Genomic DNA, 22,798 nt, shown 5'->3' with positions numbered 1-22,798 from the left:
ATGCAGTGAATTTAGAGAGGTAGGTTCTATATATATATATATATATATATATATTGCTTGACCACCACGGAGCAAGGACAACAAAATCAATCCGTTTTCTTATCTGCCGGTGCTGGACCTGCTGGTTCTGATTTATAATTAACCACAGGTGCTGTAGCAGATGATGAGCGCTTGTCCTCTGCCATCTTGGCATGAATTTCATCCCTCTCCCTGAAGTACCTCTCAAATGCTCTTGGAAGGAATCGAGGAATCAAAAATCCAAACAGATTGATCGAGAAATATAGCATATTGGCCACAGCTAAGCTTCTCCCAAACCAAAACCATGCAACATCCTGCAAAACAAACCCACCACAACATACATTGAAAATAAAGTATTTGAATCATCTCAACTCGGAATTTGGTACCTTGAGCTGTGCATTTGCAGGCAGAGTTTTGTTGATCCACACATCCGTGACCCAATCAAGGATGACAAAGATCCTCCGGACGGTGTAAAGCAACGGAACCAGAGCTCGCACTGGTGGTGAAAACAGCGACAAGCCACTTATTATATTCTCAGTGAGAATCTGAAACGAGAGCAAGAACAGGTGTGGTGTTGCTGAGCGCACCGCATGGTCGTCACCCCTCGCAAACCCACCAAGCACATACGCCAGAGGCAAGAACAGCCCCACCGTGGTCCCCACAATCACGTAGAGCCTGAACAACCTGCTGCCCTGGAAAATCTCCTGGGACCCAGAAGCGCTGACGTGGCCGTGGGATGGGAAAGCCAGGCGAGACAGGGCTAGAAGATAGGCAGAGGCGAAGGCTGGGAAGAGTAGATCAAAGAGTGGGACCAGTCCGCTGGCTGAGAACACCATTATGAAAGCCACCAGTTGAAGCTCTATTACGCGAAGGGAACCCATTACGCCACCAGCCACGGCCTGCTGCTGCAGTCGCTGGCGGTGGACGGGTTTGTCTTCGCCTTCAGAGCCGCCGCTGGTTGTCGTTTTGTCGGGCTCCGATCGAGGAGCCACAGCAAGTGATACACCCGACATGTCGTTTTCGTTTTTTAGATGATCAATGGCTTGCTGGATAGTAAGTAGTTAAATTATTGGATATATAGATGACTTGGTACTTGCTCTATCTTCTTAGCTAGTGATATCGGAACCTGAAAATGTTTAGGCCATGAAGAAGAACCCGAATCAAACATATTCATGATGAAAACGAATCACGATATACAGGGCATCATCAATTCATCAAACAGAGTAATGTCGAAGACAAATGCACCCAATATAAGGAATGAATCAAGGATTTTGATGTTAATTATTTGAAGGACCATAACAAGTGGCAGGTAGCTATTGAACAGGTTACAATTTACAAGGATTTCACTTGGGGACTCATTTAATCATTAATTACTTCTACTTGTGTACAGATTATATATCCATCCGATCCAATTAGAAAAAGGTTAATTTTAACTTCTTAAATTGTTATGCAATCGAGATCAATTGACACATCCATACGTAATTCTATACATAATTAATTGCGAACCCAACATTTCATAGATAGTAACGAATGGAACGATTGCTGTTGTTGAAATTCTTGACCCAAAACTGTGATCATATATGTAGCTTCTGTACGTAACACATGAACATGAACCCCAATATATTTAAGCAAATGATCTCAATGTACAGATGAGTTCACATAACACTCAGCAAGGCATATGATATCAGCACGGTAACAATTAATGCAAAGAGAAATAGAACTAAGAAGATGAGAGTCAGAGAGAGAGAGAGAGAGATCTTACTGATGAAGATATGATGAGTGAGAAAGAAAGCAAACGATTGATTCAAAGCCAAAACCGTAACCGAATGAATAGACGAAGCATCAGGGGAAAGAGCGAGCGGCCGAGTGCGTATTAATATGTATGTGTGAATTGAAATACAAGGCTGGCTCGGCTGCTCGCTCTGTAGACTACCATGTGTTTCTCAATCTCTTTGAACGTGTATAGCTTACTGCGCGACACTTGGCCTCATTCCCACGTGGACATTCAACTGAACCCGCGCGTGTCAAGACTATGCCCCCCACTCTGCCGTTTTGATATGGATCAGAAACTATTAAATTCGTTTCTTTTTTATTGTTATAATGGGGCCAAGGGCTTTATGCAATGCTTAGATTTACAGAATTGAGCTTTTAACAGACTACCATATATTTTATTTTATCTTCTATACGTGGAAAAATCTTACTGTATCGTCATCTTCGCCCGCACCCTCTATGTATTTATACCGTAATGTTCATATAGCTATCTCTCCTTGTCTTTGTGATATTGTTTTAGTTGAATGGAGAAGTAACATATGAAGTGAAGGACCAAGCATACTGTTATACAATTGTGAAAGTCCCTGCAGATCTTTGTTCTCTATCGGCACATCTTACGAAATGGCTATCAGAGGTTGAAAGTTGTAAGGTAATTGATAATATGTTATCAGATTAAAGCTGTTTCTCAATTTCAATATGCATGCAACTATGAACGGTGGAGGAAGTATAAATATGATGGTATGAAACTATGAATCACCCTTACAGCTGTTGTTCAGTAGCAATATTCGAACATAAGTGCTTTCTTGTTCTTGTGCAACTTAAAGGTCCTTTAGAAATATAGTAGTCACTAGTCATTGTATTTTTACATTAGTGCATCCCACAGGAAACCAATTTGAACTAATGCTAAAGTGGGCCTATTCACCAACCCATATATGAAAAAAATATACGAACTCTTATTGGGTGTTAGCCAGTTGATTGGCCTGTTGTGGGTTCTTTTATTTTACGTGCGTGTGTGCAGACTGCGCATGTGTGCGTGTTGGTTAGAAATGATTTGTTCTCTGCTTTGATTTAGGTGCGGGAGTTGGATGCAATGCTTAATGATGCCCAGCACACACTATGTTTGCAAAAGAAGATTTTTGAATATTTCAATGGAGATGATAATTTTGATGTCCCTAATAAGATGGGTAAAAGCAGGTTGGTACAATTCTTCACCAGTTATATCATAATACTAGATAATATGTAGTTGTTGAAACTTAAGTCATTTTAGTCACTCTGCTTGTCCATATGCTTAACTTGTGACATGAAGGTTTCCTTTCTTAACTTGCTATGTACTGATAGCATTATCATTTGCATGTGCAGCCCAATTTTGCGAGCAGATATAAAAGTAAGAACCTACAGATTTACTTAGATCCTATACTCGAGGCTGCTCATGCTTGGAAGTTATAATATATACGTACTGGCTCTTTTTGGCATGACAGGTCTTTCTGCAGAGCAATTCACAAGCCAAATTCACCCCCAGAGCAGTTGCAAGGTTAATGCACGGCATTGCAAGCCCATCCTATCCTTCTACATTTTGGTCTAACACTCACTTCTGGTATGCAAACAAAATTTATTCTTGAAATTGCGTTCATTTGACTTGGAGGTTTCGATGCTCTATTTATAGAGTTAATTAGTGACCCTTTCTTGGCAATGTGCTTTTATATGGTATGAAGTTCATTAGGAACGAATTTGAGCTAAGATGCTAAATCTGCGTTGCAGGGGAAGGTATACAAATATAGACTTCCAGGTATTAGGAAGCAGCAAGGGTGGGAATTGATCAATTTTGCAAGGAAAAGGAAGAATGCAGTCTAGCTGCGCTTAGAATCAAGCATACTGTCTAGTTTAGGATTCAACAGCAGGGTTATTGAAGGTAATACAATAGTTGGAATTGCCGTATGCTAAATAGTTAGAATATTCTCCAACTTATTGTTCACTGCACTTGAAGAAAGATGTTCCCTTTGGTTTTTGTTCTTGCAGTTTGTAATCAGCTAAACAAAATACAGAAGAAAAAAAGATCAACATCTTCAACCAGCATAGAACATCACTGATGATTTTTCAACTCTAAAATGCTCTCCTTGATGAATAGCATTGAAATAAATGGGCACAAAAACACCACTAAATATGCAAACAAAAATAGAAACATTCACAAAGTTAAAAATAAAAACATAACAATTCAGATTAACCAATCAGCTGCCCAATACATGGGTAAACATTCAATTATCCAAACAAACCGACTTCAAGCTCCGGTGACATTCGCTCTTCGTCCACCGTCTGATTTGCTTGGGTACTGTTTTTCTTGAATCAAGTAGGACCTATATATGTATTGGATCACTGTTAGGCTGTTAGCTTGTTGGTTATCTGAATTGTTATGTTTTTATTTTTAACTGAGCACGGAAGAGCGTAGTAGTATTGCTGCCCCTCTCTAAGTAAAGGTAAAGTCTCTCCTTCAGCTAGATTGTAAGGAAATTGAAAGAAGCGCGGAAAAGGGTCAAACGCGGTTGCTAGCATCGAAGAGAGCCGTCATCGACGATAAAGTGGGAGTTCGGACTTGGCGAACGAGCTCTTGCCGCGCCCTATTGATGAATGAAAGAAAGGGTTTATGAGCCCTAGCCCTGTAAGCCCACACCCCGGCCCTCTCCCGCGGTAAGAGCTCGTTCGCCAAGTCCGAACTCCCACTTTATCGTCGATGACGGCTCTCTTCGATGCTAGTAACCGCGTTTGACCCTTTTCCGCGCTTCTTTCAATTTCCTTACATTCTAGCTGAAGGAGAGACTTTACCTTTACTTAGAGAGGGGCAGCAATACTACTACGCTCTTCCGTGCTCAGTTAAAAATAAAAACATAACAATTCAGATAACCAACAAGCTAACAGCCTAACAGTGATCCAATACATATATAGGTCCTACTTGATTCAAGAAAAACAGTACCCAAGCAAATCAGACGGTGGACGAAGAGCGAATGTCACCGGAGCTTGAAGTCGGTGCCACGTCACTGGATTTGCTGCGCTTGACAACCCACAGATAGCCGATTGGATCGTAGATCTTTGCCATTCGTTCTCCAGGATCCTCTGGGTCATACAACAATGTTGAATCAGCAAAACCAGCAGCCTCAGCCCTTTTCCAGCATTTCCACACATCATTCACGTAGATCACAATGCTAAACCCAGTCTTCCCAGCCCGTGTCCTATTCAGACTTAGCAAAAAGAAAAATTACACAAAAACCAACACAGTTAAAAAGCTGCTTAACATTTTGGCCAAAAAAAAAAGCTGCTTAACATAACTAAAATAAACGAAATATTTAACTAAATTAAATAAACAATATATTTACCACTAACAGGGAAACACTTACAGATCAGCAGTGGATCCAGATTTTGCGCAACCAACATGAAGGGTGGTTTCACCGATCTTTAGCACCAGGTCTCGATCAAGTTCAGCAATGTCGCCTTCTTCCCGAGGTTCAACCAGAACTGCACCGAATGCATCCTTGTAGAATTTAATGGCCTTTGAAATGTTTGATTTTTCCAAGAAGAGTGATGTGATACATTTCTTTGAAGGATTAACAATTTGTTGTTGGGCGGCCATTGTGAAAGTGCAGAGGTAAAGACAGAGAGAGAACGCTAGAAAAGAGAAAACCCTAGGGGGGAGAGAGAGAGAGAGAGCCTATGAGAAAGACGAAATTACGAAGTCACGGGAGCAGGAGACCAATTGTTTATATATATGCTTTTTGGTCTTTTTCATCCATTCTAGTGTAAAAAGGGTAGCCATCACCTCCATCCACGCGATCACGTACCTCTGAATCAGAAAACGGAATTGCAATTTGCAAGCCATGGAGATGTTAAAGAAATAGCCATTGAATGACTCGATCATCATCTTATTCATCAGCTGATATGAATAGCGGACATGGACCACACCATGACTAAGCTTTCAACCTTACTTAATCTGCAAATACAGAAGTTAACGAATGATTTCTCACTCAAATTAACTCCCTAACTCCCACAGACCCTTGAAATATGATCAATGTATTTATAAAAACATCATTAAATTAACCAAATATAGTAGAGCCTGCACGGTAACATCAAATGAGACGGTGCGCGGAGCGGGAAGTCGGTGACATGTGATCGGGTTTGCTGCGCTTGACCTGCCACACATAGCCAAAAGGATCGTAGATCGTTGTCATGCGCTGTCCGGGCTGCTCTGGGTCATAAGCAGTAGTTGAACGAACAAAACCTGCCTTCTCAGCCCTATTCCAGCATTCCACCACGTTATTACAGTACAGCACGATACCAAGGTCTTTTTGCAGCGCAATACCATGGTCATATTCTTCATCCTCCGACCCCTCCACTCTACCCAAACAAGAAAAAATATGATTAGTAATCACACAACATAACCAAAATAAACTCAAACAACTCCACTAAACCGGAAAGAAACTTACAAATCAGTGACAACAGATCTTGGACCGATAAGAAGGGTCGTTTCACCGATCTTCAACTTAACATGGTCGTCTTCTTGCCCGGTCTGAGGGTCAACCAGAACGGCACCGAAGGCAGCGGTGTAGAAACAAATGGCCTCTTCAACTTTGAAGGGTTCAATAAGGAGCAGTAGATCACATTTGTGGGCGGCCATGTCAGAGTGAAAAAGTAAAGACGACAACCCTAAGAGAGAGAGAGAGGAAAATTATTTTTGGGATGAGGCTGGGAGTGCGGTTTTATACAAATAATCAAGGGTATACTAGGCAGGGGCGGACCTGATGCGGTGCAAGTGGTGCGATCGCATAAGGCCCATTACAGTAAAGGGCCTTATATTTTGTAGCTAATATTATAGGCTTTATTGCTCTATAAATTTTGAAATACGCATATAATTTCTTAAACATTTGTGTCATGGGTCTGTCAGTCTGTGGTCTCCAACTAGCATAGTAAATCAGGGCCCAACATAACTCGAATTTATTTTTTCAGAACCCTCTCCATTTTGTTCAAATTTGACGTTAAACGATTAGGATTCAAATTATTTCATTCTAAACACGAATTATATAACAAATAACTTACATTTGAAGAAGCCCAAAATCTAAAATTTGATTCATAAAAGATTTGACTGAGTGTGGTATTGATTCGGTGGTGGTGGTGGTGGTCGTTGGTAGTGTTCGGGGGTGGTGCAATTGAATCTCACGTTTTAGTGGTGGTGATGGAGACGAAGTTGAGTGTTATGTTGGGTATAGAAAGTTTAATAAGTTGGATGAGGTGTTGGGTTTTAATAAGGATAAATTGGAAAAACTTGTTAGGTATAATAATAAATTTTTATAACTTCTAATTTTTAGTTTGGTATAGAAAGTATGTTTATAATACTGATAACAAAAATGGGGTCCGAATGACACTAACAAAAATTGCTAATGGAAGATAAAGAAAAAAAAAAAAAAAAAAAAAACGGCGGCATATAGTAAACGTTGGGCTACTGACCAGCAGTCTTCCAGAACTTTTTTTCTTTGTCAGAATTTCTGCCTTTGGATTAAACAACTTAGCTTTGAGAAGGCTGCAGATACCTAGTTGGCCGGATTTAGAAGAACAATTTCAATTTCAATTTCATTACGTAATGAAGCATCCTACATTCATAATAACATCATATCTGAGAGTCAATGATACTATACAATTGTAACAGATAACGATTCCAAACTTCATAAATGAAAATTTTAGCCTTTCTAAGTTTGTGCATTGAGTAGCAGCATATATATGTTATTAAAGAAAAATATTAAAAGTAATTTGGCTCAAGAAAAAATCAGAGACAGAGACCGAGAGACATACTAGACAGTGTTCAAAGGAACTTAGAGAATCTGAAAATCAATCACCAACCAAAGTGGCACAAACTAAGCACAATTATTGAAAAAAAAAAAAATTGATCTATGTGTTCGCTGAGCCCTCATATTGTGGATATCAGCTTGAAAGGTAAATTGACATCTTGATGCTTGATTTGTGATACTCGAATGAATGCAGACTCCCCAAGTTTTGCTTGCTGAAAAGGATGTACGTATTGCAGCAATTCTGAAGAGGTGCGTATAATTAGTGGCTTTGATTACACAAAGCAATTGAATACAACTTTACACCAAATAACATGCGGTGAACCAAATTTGCTTAATGAGATTTTCAGAGACTAAGCAAGGACAATATGTGTTTGACATACCGACTGTGGCAAATAGCATTGGAGTTACAACTACCGCCGTATCAAATCATTTACAGAATTTAAAGGTTTGGATACTTTAAAAGCAGATCATATTTTTAAGAACAATTAACTATCTGAGTTGACAAAGGAAAATAGCTAGGTTGAATTGGATTGCTTGGATTTTGACACCTACCTTTTTAATTTTCATTTGTATATTTTCCGTGTTTGATTGGTATGATTCGTCCCAACCTCATCCCACCCTTAATACCTTATTGTGAAGACAATTTTCTTGCAGTCTGGGCCAGCAGAGCCAGCAGTCTGGGCCTGGACATTCCAGCTAAGCAGGTGGTAGCCCAATTACCCAGGGAAGTGAGTTCATCAGATAAAGAGAAAATTCAACTTTAAGAATTACATGCAAGGATTTACTCAATTGCGTACATGATTTCCGAGATTATTTATACATAATCCACGTGTGATCAATCCATTTCAATCCTAGAAAGCCTAATAATTATTTAGTTAATGCATCACTTGATCTTTAGTTAATGCTAGCAACCCAAAGGTTATGTATCAGGCTCACATTAAATTTATTTATTTAGCTGTTTAATTTCATAGACTATTTTTTATTTTTGGTATCTAATTAATGTTAGCAAAGTAGCAAACCATGAAGAAAACGTACGGCCCTGGATAATTTAATAAAGAGCTGAGTTTTTGTTTTTGTTTTTGTCTAAGAATTAAGAAAAACATATGAATATATATGCAAGGAGCATGCTCCTTTTGTTGAAGTATACCTCAACTTATTTATGTTGAAGTATGACCTTGTTGAGGCCCACACGAGTCGTTTTGTGTCGATTCGAACCGTTCGCAAGGATCATCTTCATTGATAGATCATCCTTACAAAAAATTAGTCAAATCGGAAATTATTTGCCTATCTAACTTTGATAAAACAAATGGACGGTTTCATTGAAAATATTTTGTTCGTCCATTTATTTGATCAAAGTTAGATAGGCAAATGATTTCCGATTTGCCTAATTTTTTGCAAGGATGATCTATCTATGGAGATGTAAAACTTGAACGGTTCGGATCGACACAAAACGACTCGTGTGAGCCCCAACATGGTATACCTCAACATAAATAAGTTGAGGTATACCTCAACAGAAGGAGCCTGTATGCATGGAGAGTGCCAATATATGATTTAAAAGATCATAATGCCAGATTTTACGTGATCACACAGTTAATTTTAATTATCAGTTTTGATTTAGTGGTCAATCCATTTCAATGCTAGCAACCCTAAGTAGTTACTTAAATATTTAATTTAATGACAGGTGAGAAACTGTAAGTTTTTAAATAGCAAAAAGTTGAAAGATACTACAAGTGTTGAGAGAAAAATCTCACATCGAAAATGTGAAGCTTTACATAGTAATTTTATAAAGGTTTGAGCTACTACTCCCATTACCAATTGGTTTAGAGAATGATGCCTAGATTCCTTCATGGTATCAGAGCAGACTATTCATATGGTAGGCCCAATGGCCACACGTGCTCCCACATCACCTAATATAAATTGTCCACATGTTAGGCTTGAGTGACACCACACATACGGAGCGTGTTGAGAGAAAGATTCAGTGAAGAGAAAAAATAAGTGAAAGGTCAAGAGTACTCTGAAGCATGAAAGGTTTTGAGTGGTTAAAGATAAAAACCTTTGGGAAAGGTCATGATCAACAAATGCCCTTAAGATGAGAGGTATGTTATGTACCTACTTACCATTTGGTAATAGAACTGTGATCAAATAAATAGACGAACACTATATTTCGATAAAAAACATATAAATGGTTATTGTTATAATCAAATTGCTAGAAGATTCTCGATTTAAGAGATTTTTACAAAGTTAATCATTGAAATAAGGCATAACAAATGAGTAGTTCGAATTATAAGATTACATTATATAGTGGGCTCAAAAAGGTTGTTAGCTTCGTATTAACTTGCTAATCAGTTAATTTTAGGGGGTGTCCCCAACTTAGATTTCAAAGGATTTTAATGGATTTTAAAATCCATAGAATCTATCAAAATCCAACGGAATTGGCTATAATTCTCATGGAATTTGTTATGCGTAAAAAATGCATTCAAATCCATTAAAATCATTTACTTAATGAAATTCATATCTTTTTTAGGACACCTGATTTTTTTGGATTTCAGTAAAATCTAAATTGGAGACACCTAGATTTCATTAGATATTTAAAATCCAATGAAATCTGAGTTAGGGACACCCCCCTTAGAGTATTTTTTTAGATACATAAAAAAAGCCATTTCATTGAAGCATACCTCATCTTAAATATAATAAGTGAGGTATGACTTGTGGGCCATGGGGGACCCATAAATTTTTCTTCGTGTGGGCAACATAAGAGGAAGTTTTCATATAATTTTTTCTTGAGAGAAAAACTTCCAAATATTCTCCGGCCATTTTTCTTGCTTCAGCTTCTTTCAGGCATTTTGTCAAGAATCTTGCACCTATACTTAGGAAAAGCAATAGAAAAAAAGTTGGGATGTTAGAGCAGCTCCAACATACTCGGCAAAAATCTTTAGCTGCTTAATTAGCTGTGCCACATTGGATCTCCAACAACCTTTGTAAATGGGCTCATCAAAATAGGGACTCAAAATCATTTCATAAGTTTTAACAAGTGAATTTGGTTCTTTAAATCTTAAAATATTTTTAAAATATTAATTTGGCTCTTCAAATATTAATGAAATCTTAATCTTAATGTGAAATTCTAAAAAGATTCCATTATTTCCTTTTGGAATCTTATAATTGTTTTCATACTCTTCCAATTTTAAATATGATTAAAGAAAAAACTAAATATGCACACGGAGTAGACTTGGTATAAATAGTAAAGTATCATGATACGAATAATAATACATCAATGTACAAATTTCAATACCTATAGGCATGGGCGAATCTACGTTATGGGCTGCCTGGGCTGCAGTCCAGGTAATTTTTTTTGTTTTTTAAGCCTAGTACTTATTTTCAGACAAAAAAAAAAAAAGTCCAATACCTATTTTTTATGTTTGCTGTGCATTAACCATCATTGTAGTCTTGGACTCTTGTAGACTTCTAGTCACGTGGGATGTGTAAAGATTAACCAAAAAATAAAATATTAATTTATTTTTTTTTCTACTGAACATTAAACAAAGAATAAAGTTTCATAAAAAATTTGTTTCTTTCTCCCTTCCCAATTCCCCCAATCCCCTAAAGGCAAAAGGGTCAAAATAGAAAAATTCAAAATATTTGATTCCATTGTTACATCTATGAAGTTTATTAAAAATTGACTTCGAAACAAGAGAGAGGATAAATTTCTTGTTGATTATATGATCATTCATATTGAACGAGAATTTTCTAATAGTATCGATAATTAATGATTTTTACTCGGTGAAGAAACGTAGGCCCTAGCTTAGATAGTCTTTATATAGTATTTGCATTGCATATTTAATTGTTGTTCTGCTATCTTTTGTTGTGTGGTTTTTTATGTTTAGATATGCATTTTGATGTGTAAGACTCATTACATCTTCTCTAATTATGTGTAACTTTTATTTTATGACAAAAATATTTGATAAGCTAAGTTTAGCCCAGTCTACTTAGAAATCCTGAATTCGCCCCTGCCTATAGGTATAAATGGTAATGCATCAAAATAAGAATGAAAATATATCAAGGTACAAATGATAATGTATTAATTTATGAATGATAATATATCCGGGTACCAATAATTATGGATCAATATACAATAGTAAGACATCAAGGTATGAATAGTTTGCCAATTGCTCGAAAAACGAGATATATCAAACTCCTAATTTACTCAATTAACCACCATTTATTTACAATTTTTTAATCCAATTTAACAGTTAATCTGAAAACTGAAAAAAGAATAAAAAGTCTCACTCTTTTCCTTTCGCTTCCTCTCATTAAAAGTTTAAAACCTCGTATTAGTTCCATAACTTCCATAACTTCCATTTAAGTTTAAAACTTAAATAATAGTTTTTTATAAGAATTTTCTTTTGTTAAGTTTTTAACAGCAAAATTAAACAATAATTAAATACGAAATGTTTTGCCTAAAATGTTAAGCTATAGCCTATAAAATTGATATTTTATACTTAATTAGATTACAAATCTGAAAATTTCTAAATAAATACAAATCTTTTTTGTCTAACTAAATAAATAAAGAATTAATATTTACAATAAATAATGTATTATGTATCCCATTCCTCCGCCACCAGGCCAACACCCGCGTCAATTCTTAATCCCGCTCAAGAGGCAAACAACGGTAACAACCCGATAAAGTACCGTTTGTAAAGCGCACATGAATAAAAAAACGGTTAAGGTTTTAAATTTTTTATGCATGTGTAATACAACGCATAGTATTAATGCAATTACCTTACGAATCAGAAAGTGCCACGTTATTTACAGACCGTTACTCGAGAGGGTCTTCCATGGGGCATGCCCCAGTGGGGCACCTCTCACATGAGGTGGGACCCACAACTATGTGTGTCCCAACTCATATGAGAGGTGCCCCACTAGGTCATGCCCCATTGAAGATTTATGCCCGTTACTCTCAAGGTTCAACACGGATATTGGGTCCCACCGCGACTATAAGCTGAGTTGTCAAATTCTGATTGGTTAGCATACAATTCTGTATGCTAACCAATGTGAAACATTCGAATTTTTGGAGCAGCTTAGCAGCATATGCCAACTAACAGCAACGTCTAGTGGGGGAATATAATATTGGGAAATAAAATCTGGCTGACTAGCTCAGGTTCACTCACCATGCTCCACCGGCTTACGTTAGCACCTCTCCCTTGGTCAGCATACTCCAAGAGGTAATAAACGTGTCGGATTTATCCACGTGTCCAAATTGTCCAGCTCTTCATAAATCTATCCGTTAACCCTACTCTCTCTCTCTCTCTCCGTCCTCTCTCTCTTCTGCAACTTCTCCGTTGAAGAGGAAGAGAAAAGAGTAAAAATTAAATTAAATAAAAAAAATATTTTAAGAAATTTGGGAAATGGGGAAACTACTGTGCGATTCTTCGACCACGGTTGCGGAAACATTTCAAAGCTCGTCGCCGACGGTTGCGTGGAGGGACGCGCCACTGGACGAGGACGCAATCGAGGCCGTAGATCTCGTTGACCAGTCAACAGCCGCCGCGTGGGACAGCGTGCTGGGCCTGGAGGACCAGCAGAGACGGCACCTCCAGAGGCTGCACACCAAGGGCGTGCTGTGGAAGCACCCAGAGGATGAGTCCTCCTCCGCCGCGTCGTCGACGTTTCCGCAGAAGTCGATGGTCTTCAGACTGTCGCACGGGGGAGAGGTGTCGTCGGACGGGAACTGCCTGTTCACGGCGTCGCAAAAGGCGATGAGGTTGGCGCGTGAGGTCGACGCGCGGGAGCTGAGGAGGCGGACGGTGCGGAGGTTCATGGAGGACTACGGATCTGCGGCCGCGGAGGAGAAAGACGTGATCAACGACGCGATTCGGCATATGTACTCACCCGATCTGAGGACTGGGTGGGGGATACACGTGATACAGGAGGTCAAGTTGTTGGCCAAGAAAGAAGAGCGCGCGAGTCTTGACTCCGCCATTGACGAGCTCCTTCAGCTCGGCATGCAGAGGTGATATTTTCTTGGATCTGTTCCTTTTACTCATTGTTTGGTTCAAGTGAAAATAAATAAAAGAAACGATCTTTTTTTTTTTTTGGCTTAAATTTTCTTTCTTGAAATATAAAGTTCACCAACAAATGTTATTTAGAATGTGGTCACTGGTCAGCGAGATTTTTTTTAGAACAAAAAAGAAAACATATTCCAAAAATGTTCTGGATTTGAAATGAATTATCTCTGCTCCTACTTAGATCTGAAAATTTGATTTCTTGTCCAAATATGAATACATAGATGTTGTTAGGATTGATTGACGTTAATGTATAATGCAAGTTCACCTTTAATTTTTAGGTGCTCGGGAAAACTATGTTATTGGACTCGATTGTCTTAATAATTTTGTTTTTTTGCTTTTTTTTTTTTGGGAGTGTAGAGAGCTGGCAGCAGAGTCTATATATAAAGAGAGATGTATCCCAGTGAATGATGGACCGAGTTGGACCAAGTACATGTCGATCTCTGGTTCCCCTGATGATGAATATGATATCATCACATTACAATACACAGAGGAAGGCTTATTATCTATCGATGAAAATAGAGAAGGTCATGCCGCGGCTTTTGGAGATGATATAGCAATAGAGTGTCTTGCTACAGAGTTCAAGCGCGAGATATACGTGGTAAGGAGAAGCTCTGGTAGTCTTAGATGAAGAATCTCTCTTTTGCTTAACTATCTGTTTGTGAATTCGATTGTTGGGAGATATTGCATGTTCACTCATCTTTTTATACGTTCATGGTTGAAAAATTTTGGTTATCAGTTTGATGAGTAAATTCTTTAATTAGGATACTTGAGTGTTTACTTGGTTATGTTACTATGTAGAAAGTAATACTCATGGAGGATTATATTCAAGCATATGCTTGTACTTTGTTTTTGTATATTCAAATCATATTACTAAAATCTAATCAGTATTTGTGTATCAACTCTTGTGATGTATTGGGAAATTTTTTATATTTTGTGGTGCGAGTTTTTGTAGTTGTGGAATACGGACATTAAAAAAAAACCCCCTCTCAGTGGATGGCACCAAACATAAACAGTAGAAAGCACGAGGGTGTGTTTAAACTAGTCTTATATATTAAAGTCATTCTGAGCAAATGATTATTTCTAAAGTATTGGAGAAGCTAGGTTGAGTTGATATATAAAGAGTGGTCTATTTGCAACAGTGTATGAGGTTTCATAACCAGATTTACAGAGTTGTGATCATGAACCTTGTTTTTCTACAGTTCAGTTATTCAACTTTTCGGTTGAAATCTTATCACATGTTTTTGCATTGTGTCCTAAAGCTGTAGTCCCCTTTGCATATAAGTGTGCCATTTGCTGTGATGGGGAGGAAAAGATACAGGGAACTGAGTGAAAGCATCACCAGTACAGTGTTATACCTGTGCTATGTGCATTTGATAAATTTGCCATTTTACTTTGCTTCATTAGGACATTGGTTTAGATGGAATTTCACTCTGTTGAAGTTTTTGAGCATGTGCTGGAAAATTCATCTTCTGAATTCATCAATTCCAGGTTCAAGCACATGGATCGGATGCAATGGTTGATGAAGAAAATTGTGTTTTCTTCCTCCCCCATCGACCAAGGAGTCAAATTTGTGAACCCCCCTTCTTTCTTTTCATGAAAGGAACAGGTAAGAAAGAAACATCTGCTCATCTGAAATGATTAAGTTGTTCATTAGCTCCTGGCTTATATTTCTGAACATTTCTCATACAGGCTGGTGTGGTGGTGGAGCTGATCACTATGAACCCCTCATTGCCCATCCTTTGTCATTTGTTTCCCAGGAGAAGGTTGCTGTGGTACTCTGAGGGCAACTGTCCTGCAGTTTTGTGGCATTAGAGAGATTGATCAATAGAAGAGAAGTAGTAGTTCTATTTATTTGTTCCCTTAGTGCTTGGCATGCAATCTGATTCACCTCACCCTTCTCTGGGTCACAAGGAGAATTTGATTGCACATCATTCATTTTTTGTTAGCTAGAATCAGTTATCCATCTTTTGACTCCAACTAGCAGATTTCGTTCCTGCACATGAGCAACCCTACAGAGTATTCGTAATGGTTTTACCAGCTTTTGTTGTTGTTGTCGTTGAGTTTTTTGGAGGGTGCATATATTGCTAGCTGGGTGCTATTTCGTCCAAGCTGGAATAGTGTCTTTCTGTTGTATCTTAGCTGGCCTTTGTCTTTTTAATGAAAGAAATGACTTTGTTTTCTTCTATCTCTTGTCTTGCTGATCTTATATGTTTACAGAGTCCTTGTGCGTTTTAAGATCAGTGACTCTGATGTTCCATGTTTTAAAGCATATATTACTGAAAAAATCGTAATGATACGAGCACCAATGAAACAGGACCGTAGGAAGTTCACCATTGTTTGCGTCTTTAACTGGTCGAATCATTTAAAGTTTTGCTTTTTCTAGATTGCTTAGGGACCTGAAGTGATCATATACCCACGTTTAAAGATTTCCTAACCTCTAAAGCAAATTTGTTCCACATGATTGTTGTGACATAGAATGACACTAAAAAGACAGAGCTCTCAATTCCCACGGCTTTGTTATTATAAAGTGATGATGATGCAATACTATGTAATCGTAAAAAGGTGTAGGGGTATATTATGTTTCAACTTTTCTTTTTGCTACATCTGAATTTTGAAAATTTTTTTTTGAGTCCGTTAATATACAAGTATTAGCATCTAATTTTATTAACCAAAATCACCTATAGCCTCATTCTTCATTTGCGGATCAATTACTACAAACTCATTCTTCATTTGCGAACACCACACCACTACTAGATTCCAAAATACCATGCAGACACCACACCACCACAACTAGATCCCAAAATACCATCCGAAAATAGACATAACAAAAACATAACATGCAAACATCTTTCAAAATACCAGCATCAACACATCGCTAAAAAACGGAAACTGAAACTGCAAGTCCGCAACTCCAATAAACTGCAGTTTCACTTGCAGTTAGTAACTGCAACTCCATTAAACTGCAGTTTCAGTTCATTTGCAATTCCAGAAATTACAGTTTCTGCAGTTTCAGAAACTGAACTAAAAAAAAAAAAATCAAGAACCTACTACTGATAAGGAACCTGCAGTTTCAGTTCATTTGCAGTTCCAGAAATTACAGTTTCTGTAGTTTCAGTTAACTTGCAATTCAAGAAACTGAACTAAACAAAAAAAAAATCAAGAACCTACTACTAATAAGGAAGGAACGAGAGTGGAGTTGGCTTCCTCAATAACTTTCTAGGCGTTGTTATAGTGAGGAACTTGGCTTGTTCTTTGGCAACATTGCGACAAGGCCGAGATCAGAGTCAACATCGGGGCTCCGATCGGGTTTGGGGGTTGCTGGGTGTTCTGAGCTCACAGAGATGAAGAGGGAAAAGAGAGGAACTCAGGGGTGGTTCTCTCGTCGCCATCCATGGCCGGATGCACACACATGCCGTCGAGGAAAGTTGCAGCGAGGGAGAGCAAGAGAGAACAAAGAGAGAGTGGTTGAGGAGAAAGAAAGATAGTGATGAAAGAAAAGATAAATTTCAGAAATGAGGGAGAGAGTTTTGAAAAAATTAAAAAATTAGCAACCATTGGATTGCTTGAATGGCTAAGATAAAAAGCCTATACCAAACTGGTACCAAGAAATGGGTAACCAATCCGGCCACTCTCAAAGTGACTTAATTGTTAAATATTTTAAATATGTGTATTACATGTTACAAACAATAAGTAAAGTGTAGTAGAGAGTAATTATTATTATTATTTTTTTTGGGGTCAGGTGAATTATGTAAATTGACTTGATCAATATATATATACCGAATTAATTCTTTAGTAAGGTATTTGTTTATATATTTTTTTGAAAAGATTGTTTGTAGTTATTTAGGTAAAAAGTAGTTGTACTCCTTATAAAGTAAGAACTTAAACTATAAATACATGTTTATTAAGGCATAACTGATTCCTAACAAAGGGAGTTTCATTCTAATTCTATTCCAAATTAATGTTCATTTTTCTTTTTAATTACAGAAGAAATTTTTTTTTCAAGCGCATATATGGAAGCATATATAATTAATTATTATTGTGAAATCATAGGAGTGATCAAATTGAGATGCAGCTCGATAATTGCTGGGCATGAGACCATGAGTATTCTCTTTACCACACCAGCATGACAGCATATGCATGTGCTTGCCATTTAAGTCGGTCTATATATAATATGACAAGACTCAAGAGAGTAGAAAAGAAAAGACACCTTAAAATTTGATCACATGTTTAATTTATTCCAGCTTGACAGTAATAAGGAAGAAAATAAAAGCCCTGTTTAATGCTGCAATAATTAACTTAGTTGTAGACAAAAGCATTGCTTTTACGCCTCCTTTAGATCGAGTACGTCCTTTCTGTGAAGCTTCATTCATTCACCTTCAAATACATGGACTCCACTCTCTCTCTCTCTCTCTCTCTCTCTCTCTCTCTCTCTCTCTCTCTCTCTCTCTCTCTCTCTCTCTCTGTGTCTGCGAGGTATATAAGAGGTGAGAAGTGGAGCTTCTTTTATTCGGAATCTGTAAACCGTCCATTTAGTAAAAGCAAATGCCAATTAATTCATTGAACATTTGTGTTCCAAAAAATCAAAAAGGTGCAACAACTAGTATATACATGGTCCTGGAAGCCCAATTGGATTTGTACATTCTTATATATATATGCACGACTGATATCTGATGGGTACGTCAACAATCAAATATTGTACAAGTAGAAGGGAAGGGTGCCACTCAATAATAATATTATTCAAGTTAAATAATATTAGAATGCTTTTGAATCAAATAAACATGTTAGTACGCTTGCAAAATGCATGCTTGCATGGTAATTACCCCAATAGCCTTGCTTTACAAACCCACCACTAATTCCATGCAAAGCGTTTCACCTCGTGGATGGTAGGTTTCGGCTTAATTTGGAGATCTTTTCTTCTTCTTCTTCTTTGTTCTTTAAATAAAAAATTGAATATTCTTAAGTGATGCAAACCTAACCCTTATTGATGTCATAAATTAATTATATATATACCTCCGATTTATATGCGTTGATCTTTGAATATGCTTAGTTTTGACAAATGATCGACAATGTTGTCTAGCCTAGGGTGTGTGGACAAGATAGTGCATCTCCTTTACTAAGTGCTTTTTCTTCATTCAAAATAGGTGCCATGCACAGGCCTCAATTATAAGGAGAAAAGCAAAAACCATACCATTTTTTTTTCTTTTTACATAAAAATGGCATTTTGGGCACTTTTACGGGGATTCTCTCTTCTCTTGCGATGCCCACCCTAGATAAATTAGCAATCATTTTTTAATGGTAATTAAGTCTTTAATTTGCTAGTTAGCTTTCCTAATTTTATGTTAGCTAGATATGGAAATCCTAATTGGTGAAAGCAAATGATCGAATTAGTGAAAAAAAGTTTCCATGCAAATGATTAATTAACATAAAGGGAAAGCCTCTATTTGAATTTTTTTTAATTATTCTTTCTTTTCTTTTATTTTTACTTCAAAAGGGACGGCTAGCTATAAAGAGAAAAGCCAGGTACGTAGTATGTATATCCCTACATATACATTGCATAGTCGTATGTTTTTTTCCTATCATGTAGTTTTACTATATAAATGATATGCATATAATAGCAATTCATATATGCATGATAATATGATATGATGCATGTGTAAGATGATGAGATTTAGGGATGGGAAGATAAAAGGTTTGAGTGTAAAGTGAACTGATTAATTAAACTTTTTCTTTAATTAATTGTATTGGTCTAGCTGCAATTGTTAGATAGTCCAGTTGGAAGGGTTATGAAATTGCCAACTCTCCATCCAAGTTTGATCCCCCTTTCTCCAGCTCAAAAAAAATATTGTATCGCCGCCTAGCTAAATAACTAAATTAAACATGGTTGATGTCACAGACTGGACAATTAATCAAACGGACCACGTATGCATAAAAAAACCAGGGGCTAGTTTGCTGATGCAACTTTATGTACTTTCTTAGTTCAGAAGAGGAAAATTGAAAACCATCAACAGTACTTGAAAAGGAATTGTGGAAAGCAAAGGGAGGAGGCTGAAAACAAAAGTAGCTAAATGAACACATTCTCAACCTGCCATGACTTTTCAAAAAGTCGCCTTCGCATACATTACATTGAAATAATATTTTTATTAACAAAGCTAACTAGTAGAGCATGCATGCATGCTTTAATTGAATCCCACCAAAATATACCCTCCTTTTTCCCCCACTATATATAACTCATTGTTTCCACTGCTTTAGTTTCAGTCAGATGTGTTGTGAATCCTCAATTCCTCACTATCTAATTCATCCCTCTAAATTGGCTCCAAAGGGCCAAACATTATTATTCTCTAAACCCCAACTTAATTAGAAATCCCACGAAATTTCTTCATCTTATTAATTTTACGGTCCAATGGCTCCAATCAAGGCTCAAAAGCTTGGAGCCATAAACTGTTACCCGAAGAGTAGCATTCATCAATTTCTTTACAGTCTCATTCTTCATGCTCTTATTGCACTAACATGCAGTTTACTTTGTTCCTACTCTTACTCGTTTCCTTCTATGTACACTATCAAACACTTTCTTCTTATCTCTCTTCCAAATTCTTGGTCGGGGGTTTTTAGCCCCAGGTGCCTGTTCATAGTGGTCAATTTCATAGTTGTGTTCCTTATTGGAGAATCAAAGCTCAGCAGCGGCAAGCAGTCGTCTCCGGTCACCGAGCTTTACGATGAATATGTTGAGAGGAGGAGGATTCCAAGTGTTAGGGGTCCACCGGCCTCGTCAATTCAAGAGAAGAAAGAAGAGAGGATCGTACCCGTGGTGAATCTGAACGAGGAGATCAATGCGAGCCGGATTCAAGATCATAAAGAAGTTGATGATCACCAAATTAAAGAAGACAAGCAAGAGGAAGACTTCAAAGAATGTGAGGATCAAAATGATATTGTTGCAGACCAAAAAGATCAAGAAGAACAAGTAAAAGGAGAGATAGAAGAAGAAGAAGAAGAAGAGGCTGGAATACCTGCTGAGGAACTCAACAAAAGAGTTGAGGACTTTATTGCAAGGGTTAACAAACAAAGGTGGCTTGAAGCTAGATTTTTGGTTTGTAGTTAAGCATGATTAATTAATATGTTGATTGGGTAGCCAAAAATTTGAAATCGGCTCATAGAATTGGGATAATTATTTTATAGTACTGCTATAAATTTTGACAATAAGCTAGTTTTAACAATGTATTTTCTATGTTGTTTTAGTCATCATGTGTAATAAATTTTTTTCAAAAAAAAAATGCAACTCCCTCGCTCCCTCAACCCCCGCAGCCATCTCCCTCCATTCAACCACCCTCCCCACCCTCTGCACCGGCCGGCCATACCATTTTATTTCTCTCTCTCTCTCTCTCTCTCTCTCTGGGCATCTCTATCCCCAAAGATGGGGTTGGATGGGTGGGAGGGGGTGGGTCGGAGCTAGGGGAGGGAGGTAGGTCGCCGGTGCTGGTTTGGTGGCCGAATGCTGGGGGGAGGGAGGGGGTGGTTTTTTTTTTCTTTCTTCTGTTCTTTCATTTTTTATTTATTTAATTATTTATATATTTAATAATAAAAAACTAATCTAAAAAGACTAAAATACCCTTGTTTTAACATAAAAATTGATGGGCTTGGATGGAAGTGGGTAGATTGCAAATTTTTTATTTTATTCAGTGGCAGATTGCTTCAATATTTTATTTAGGTTGGGACTTGCAAATCGGGGTATAGTCCGAATGAATAATTTGTAAAAAAGCCTTTTAAAATTAAGGGATATGACTCACCAGTCACTTACCAAGCAATTTATAAAAGATTCACAATTAATAAGGTAAATCATGTGATTATGACCTAAAATAAACATACACTACCTAAATGCATTAAAAAATTTACGAAGTTTATGTTAACAAATATCTTAGCACTCACTTTATTTTTTTTATTTTTATTTTGATCAAACACGTACTCACTCACTTTATTTGGATACCAATAAATCGTGAATATCAATTACCAATTAAATTGTTAATGTTTTATTATTTGTTCATATTTGATCTTATTTTGAATTTCAATAATTAAAATATCATCGTATAGTATCACTGGCTTTAGACTTTGAAGCGCATATTAATATTGAAAATGACTTGTCATTTGTTTTTTCATTAAGACTTGTCGATTTGGCATATTAATTGATCGAACTCTAATAGCTGCAAGTAAGTGTAAGTGTAAACTAATCATTTTAATTTGGAGAAAGGAATCGGGGATTTTGTAGGATTTGGGGCAGCATAGATGGACAATGGTACCCCACCACTATGCTGCGTTGATTTTGACGCTTAATAACACCTGTAATTCCTTCCTTAGCACCGAAGAGAGTAAAAAGAACCAACCAGTCAAGCCCGACTCCCAAATCAATTTCCTTGTTTGTTTCGATCCCCAATATATTACTCATATATAATAATATAATATACCAAACAAAAGTATAAGCTCCCAAAAAAAAAAAAAAAATTCGCAAAATTCATTTGTCTATCAATAATGCTATTTGGACCGATTTTATTGATAATTTTGGTTATTATTATTAACAAAAATGACTAATATAAGAGATTAATTATGAAGAATTGTGACATATTTTATAAGAGCTCTTAAATTAATACAAAATGACACATATTTTTATTAACTTAAACTTCACTCATGCATATTTTATTATTCAATTACTTTTTTTTTTTTACAAAAAAAGAAAAAAGCCTCACCCAAATCCATTGTATTTATCATCTCATTTTTTATCCTATATTTATATCCTTTAATAGATTCACCGCATATTCTCATAAGGTGTAAAATAGAGCTCATGGAGGCTGCATAAACCAAGTGTTATTTGATTAATCTAAGAATTTTTATAAAATAGTCCATTAAAGTTCTTATAATGATAATATTAAAAGTCTAATTTATTGTCAATCATCATTTAGTCTAATGGTGATACCTAAAGTCCCTTTTGTAGGAGAAAATCCTAAATTCAATTAATGACAATTGATTAATTAGAAAAATATCCTATTTTTATTAATGTTGTATTAAATAAAAATGATGTAAATAACATTACTTATCTCCTTATATTAACCACAACAATGCCATGGCGCTACCATCTCA

At 36.9% G+C, this 22,798-nt stretch overlaps 4 protein-coding genes across 7 annotated transcripts; 2 read left to right on the top strand and 2 right to left on the bottom strand.

The window, feature by feature from the left end:
• Nucleotides 1-86: 86 nt before the first annotated feature.
• LOC147294681 (uncharacterized) lies at nucleotides 87-1,031 on the bottom strand. Its single transcript, XM_086231208.1, has 2 exons — nucleotides 405-1,031; nucleotides 87-332 (listed from the first exon to the last, which is right to left on the bottom strand). Exons 1-2 carry the CDS (start codon nucleotides 1,029-1,031, stop codon nucleotides 87-89), a joined length of 873 nt encoding a protein of 290 aa, XP_086087334.1.
• A 3,626-nt stretch (nucleotides 1,032-4,657) lies between these two features.
• Nucleotides 4,658-6,476, bottom strand: LOC147294680 (uncharacterized). Of its 4 annotated transcripts, none has more exons than XM_086234056.1 (3): nucleotides 6,258-6,476; nucleotides 5,175-6,168; nucleotides 4,658-5,018 (listed from the first exon to the last, which is right to left on the bottom strand). In XM_086234056.1, exons 2-3 carry the CDS (start codon nucleotides 5,405-5,407, stop codon nucleotides 4,763-4,765), a joined length of 489 nt encoding a protein of 162 aa, XP_086090182.1. In that variant the 5' UTR covers nucleotides 5,408-6,168; nucleotides 6,258-6,476; the 3' UTR covers nucleotides 4,658-4,762. The 4 variants fall into 4 exon arrangements, with proteins under 4 accessions (XP_086090182.1, XP_086090183.1, XP_086090185.1 ...); XM_086234057.1 differs by having other exon boundaries at nucleotides 4,658-5,009; XM_086234059.1 differs by lacking the exon at nucleotides 4,658-5,018 and having other exon boundaries at nucleotides 5,661-5,764; nucleotides 5,873-6,168.
• A 6,280-nt stretch (nucleotides 6,477-12,756) lies between these two features.
• On the top strand, nucleotides 12,757-15,860 carry LOC147294679 (Gap junction beta-4 protein). Its single transcript, XM_086232495.1, has 4 exons — nucleotides 12,757-13,620; nucleotides 14,033-14,273; nucleotides 15,164-15,281; nucleotides 15,365-15,860. Exons 1-4 carry the CDS (start codon nucleotides 13,016-13,018, stop codon nucleotides 15,454-15,456), a joined length of 1,056 nt encoding a protein of 351 aa, XP_086088621.1. The 5' UTR covers nucleotides 12,757-13,015; the 3' UTR covers nucleotides 15,457-15,860.
• A 4,103-nt stretch (nucleotides 15,861-19,963) lies between these two features.
• LOC147294678 (uncharacterized) lies at nucleotides 19,964-20,771 on the top strand. The gene has a single exon (XM_086234438.1). It carries the CDS (start codon nucleotides 20,076-20,078, stop codon nucleotides 20,769-20,771), a length of 696 nt encoding a protein of 231 aa, XP_086090564.1. The 5' UTR covers nucleotides 19,964-20,075.
• Nucleotides 20,772-22,798: the final 2,027 nt, after the last annotated feature.

Source organism: Dryas octopetala, chromosome 2, assembly GCF_963921425.1.
Source record: "Dryas octopetala chromosome 2, drDryOcto1.1, whole genome shotgun sequence".
Classification (NCBI taxonomy): domain Eukaryota; kingdom Viridiplantae; phylum Streptophyta; class Magnoliopsida; order Rosales; family Rosaceae; genus Dryas; species Dryas octopetala.
Note: the sequence above shows the minus strand (reverse complement) of the source record. Positions and strands in the feature narration are given on the sequence as shown.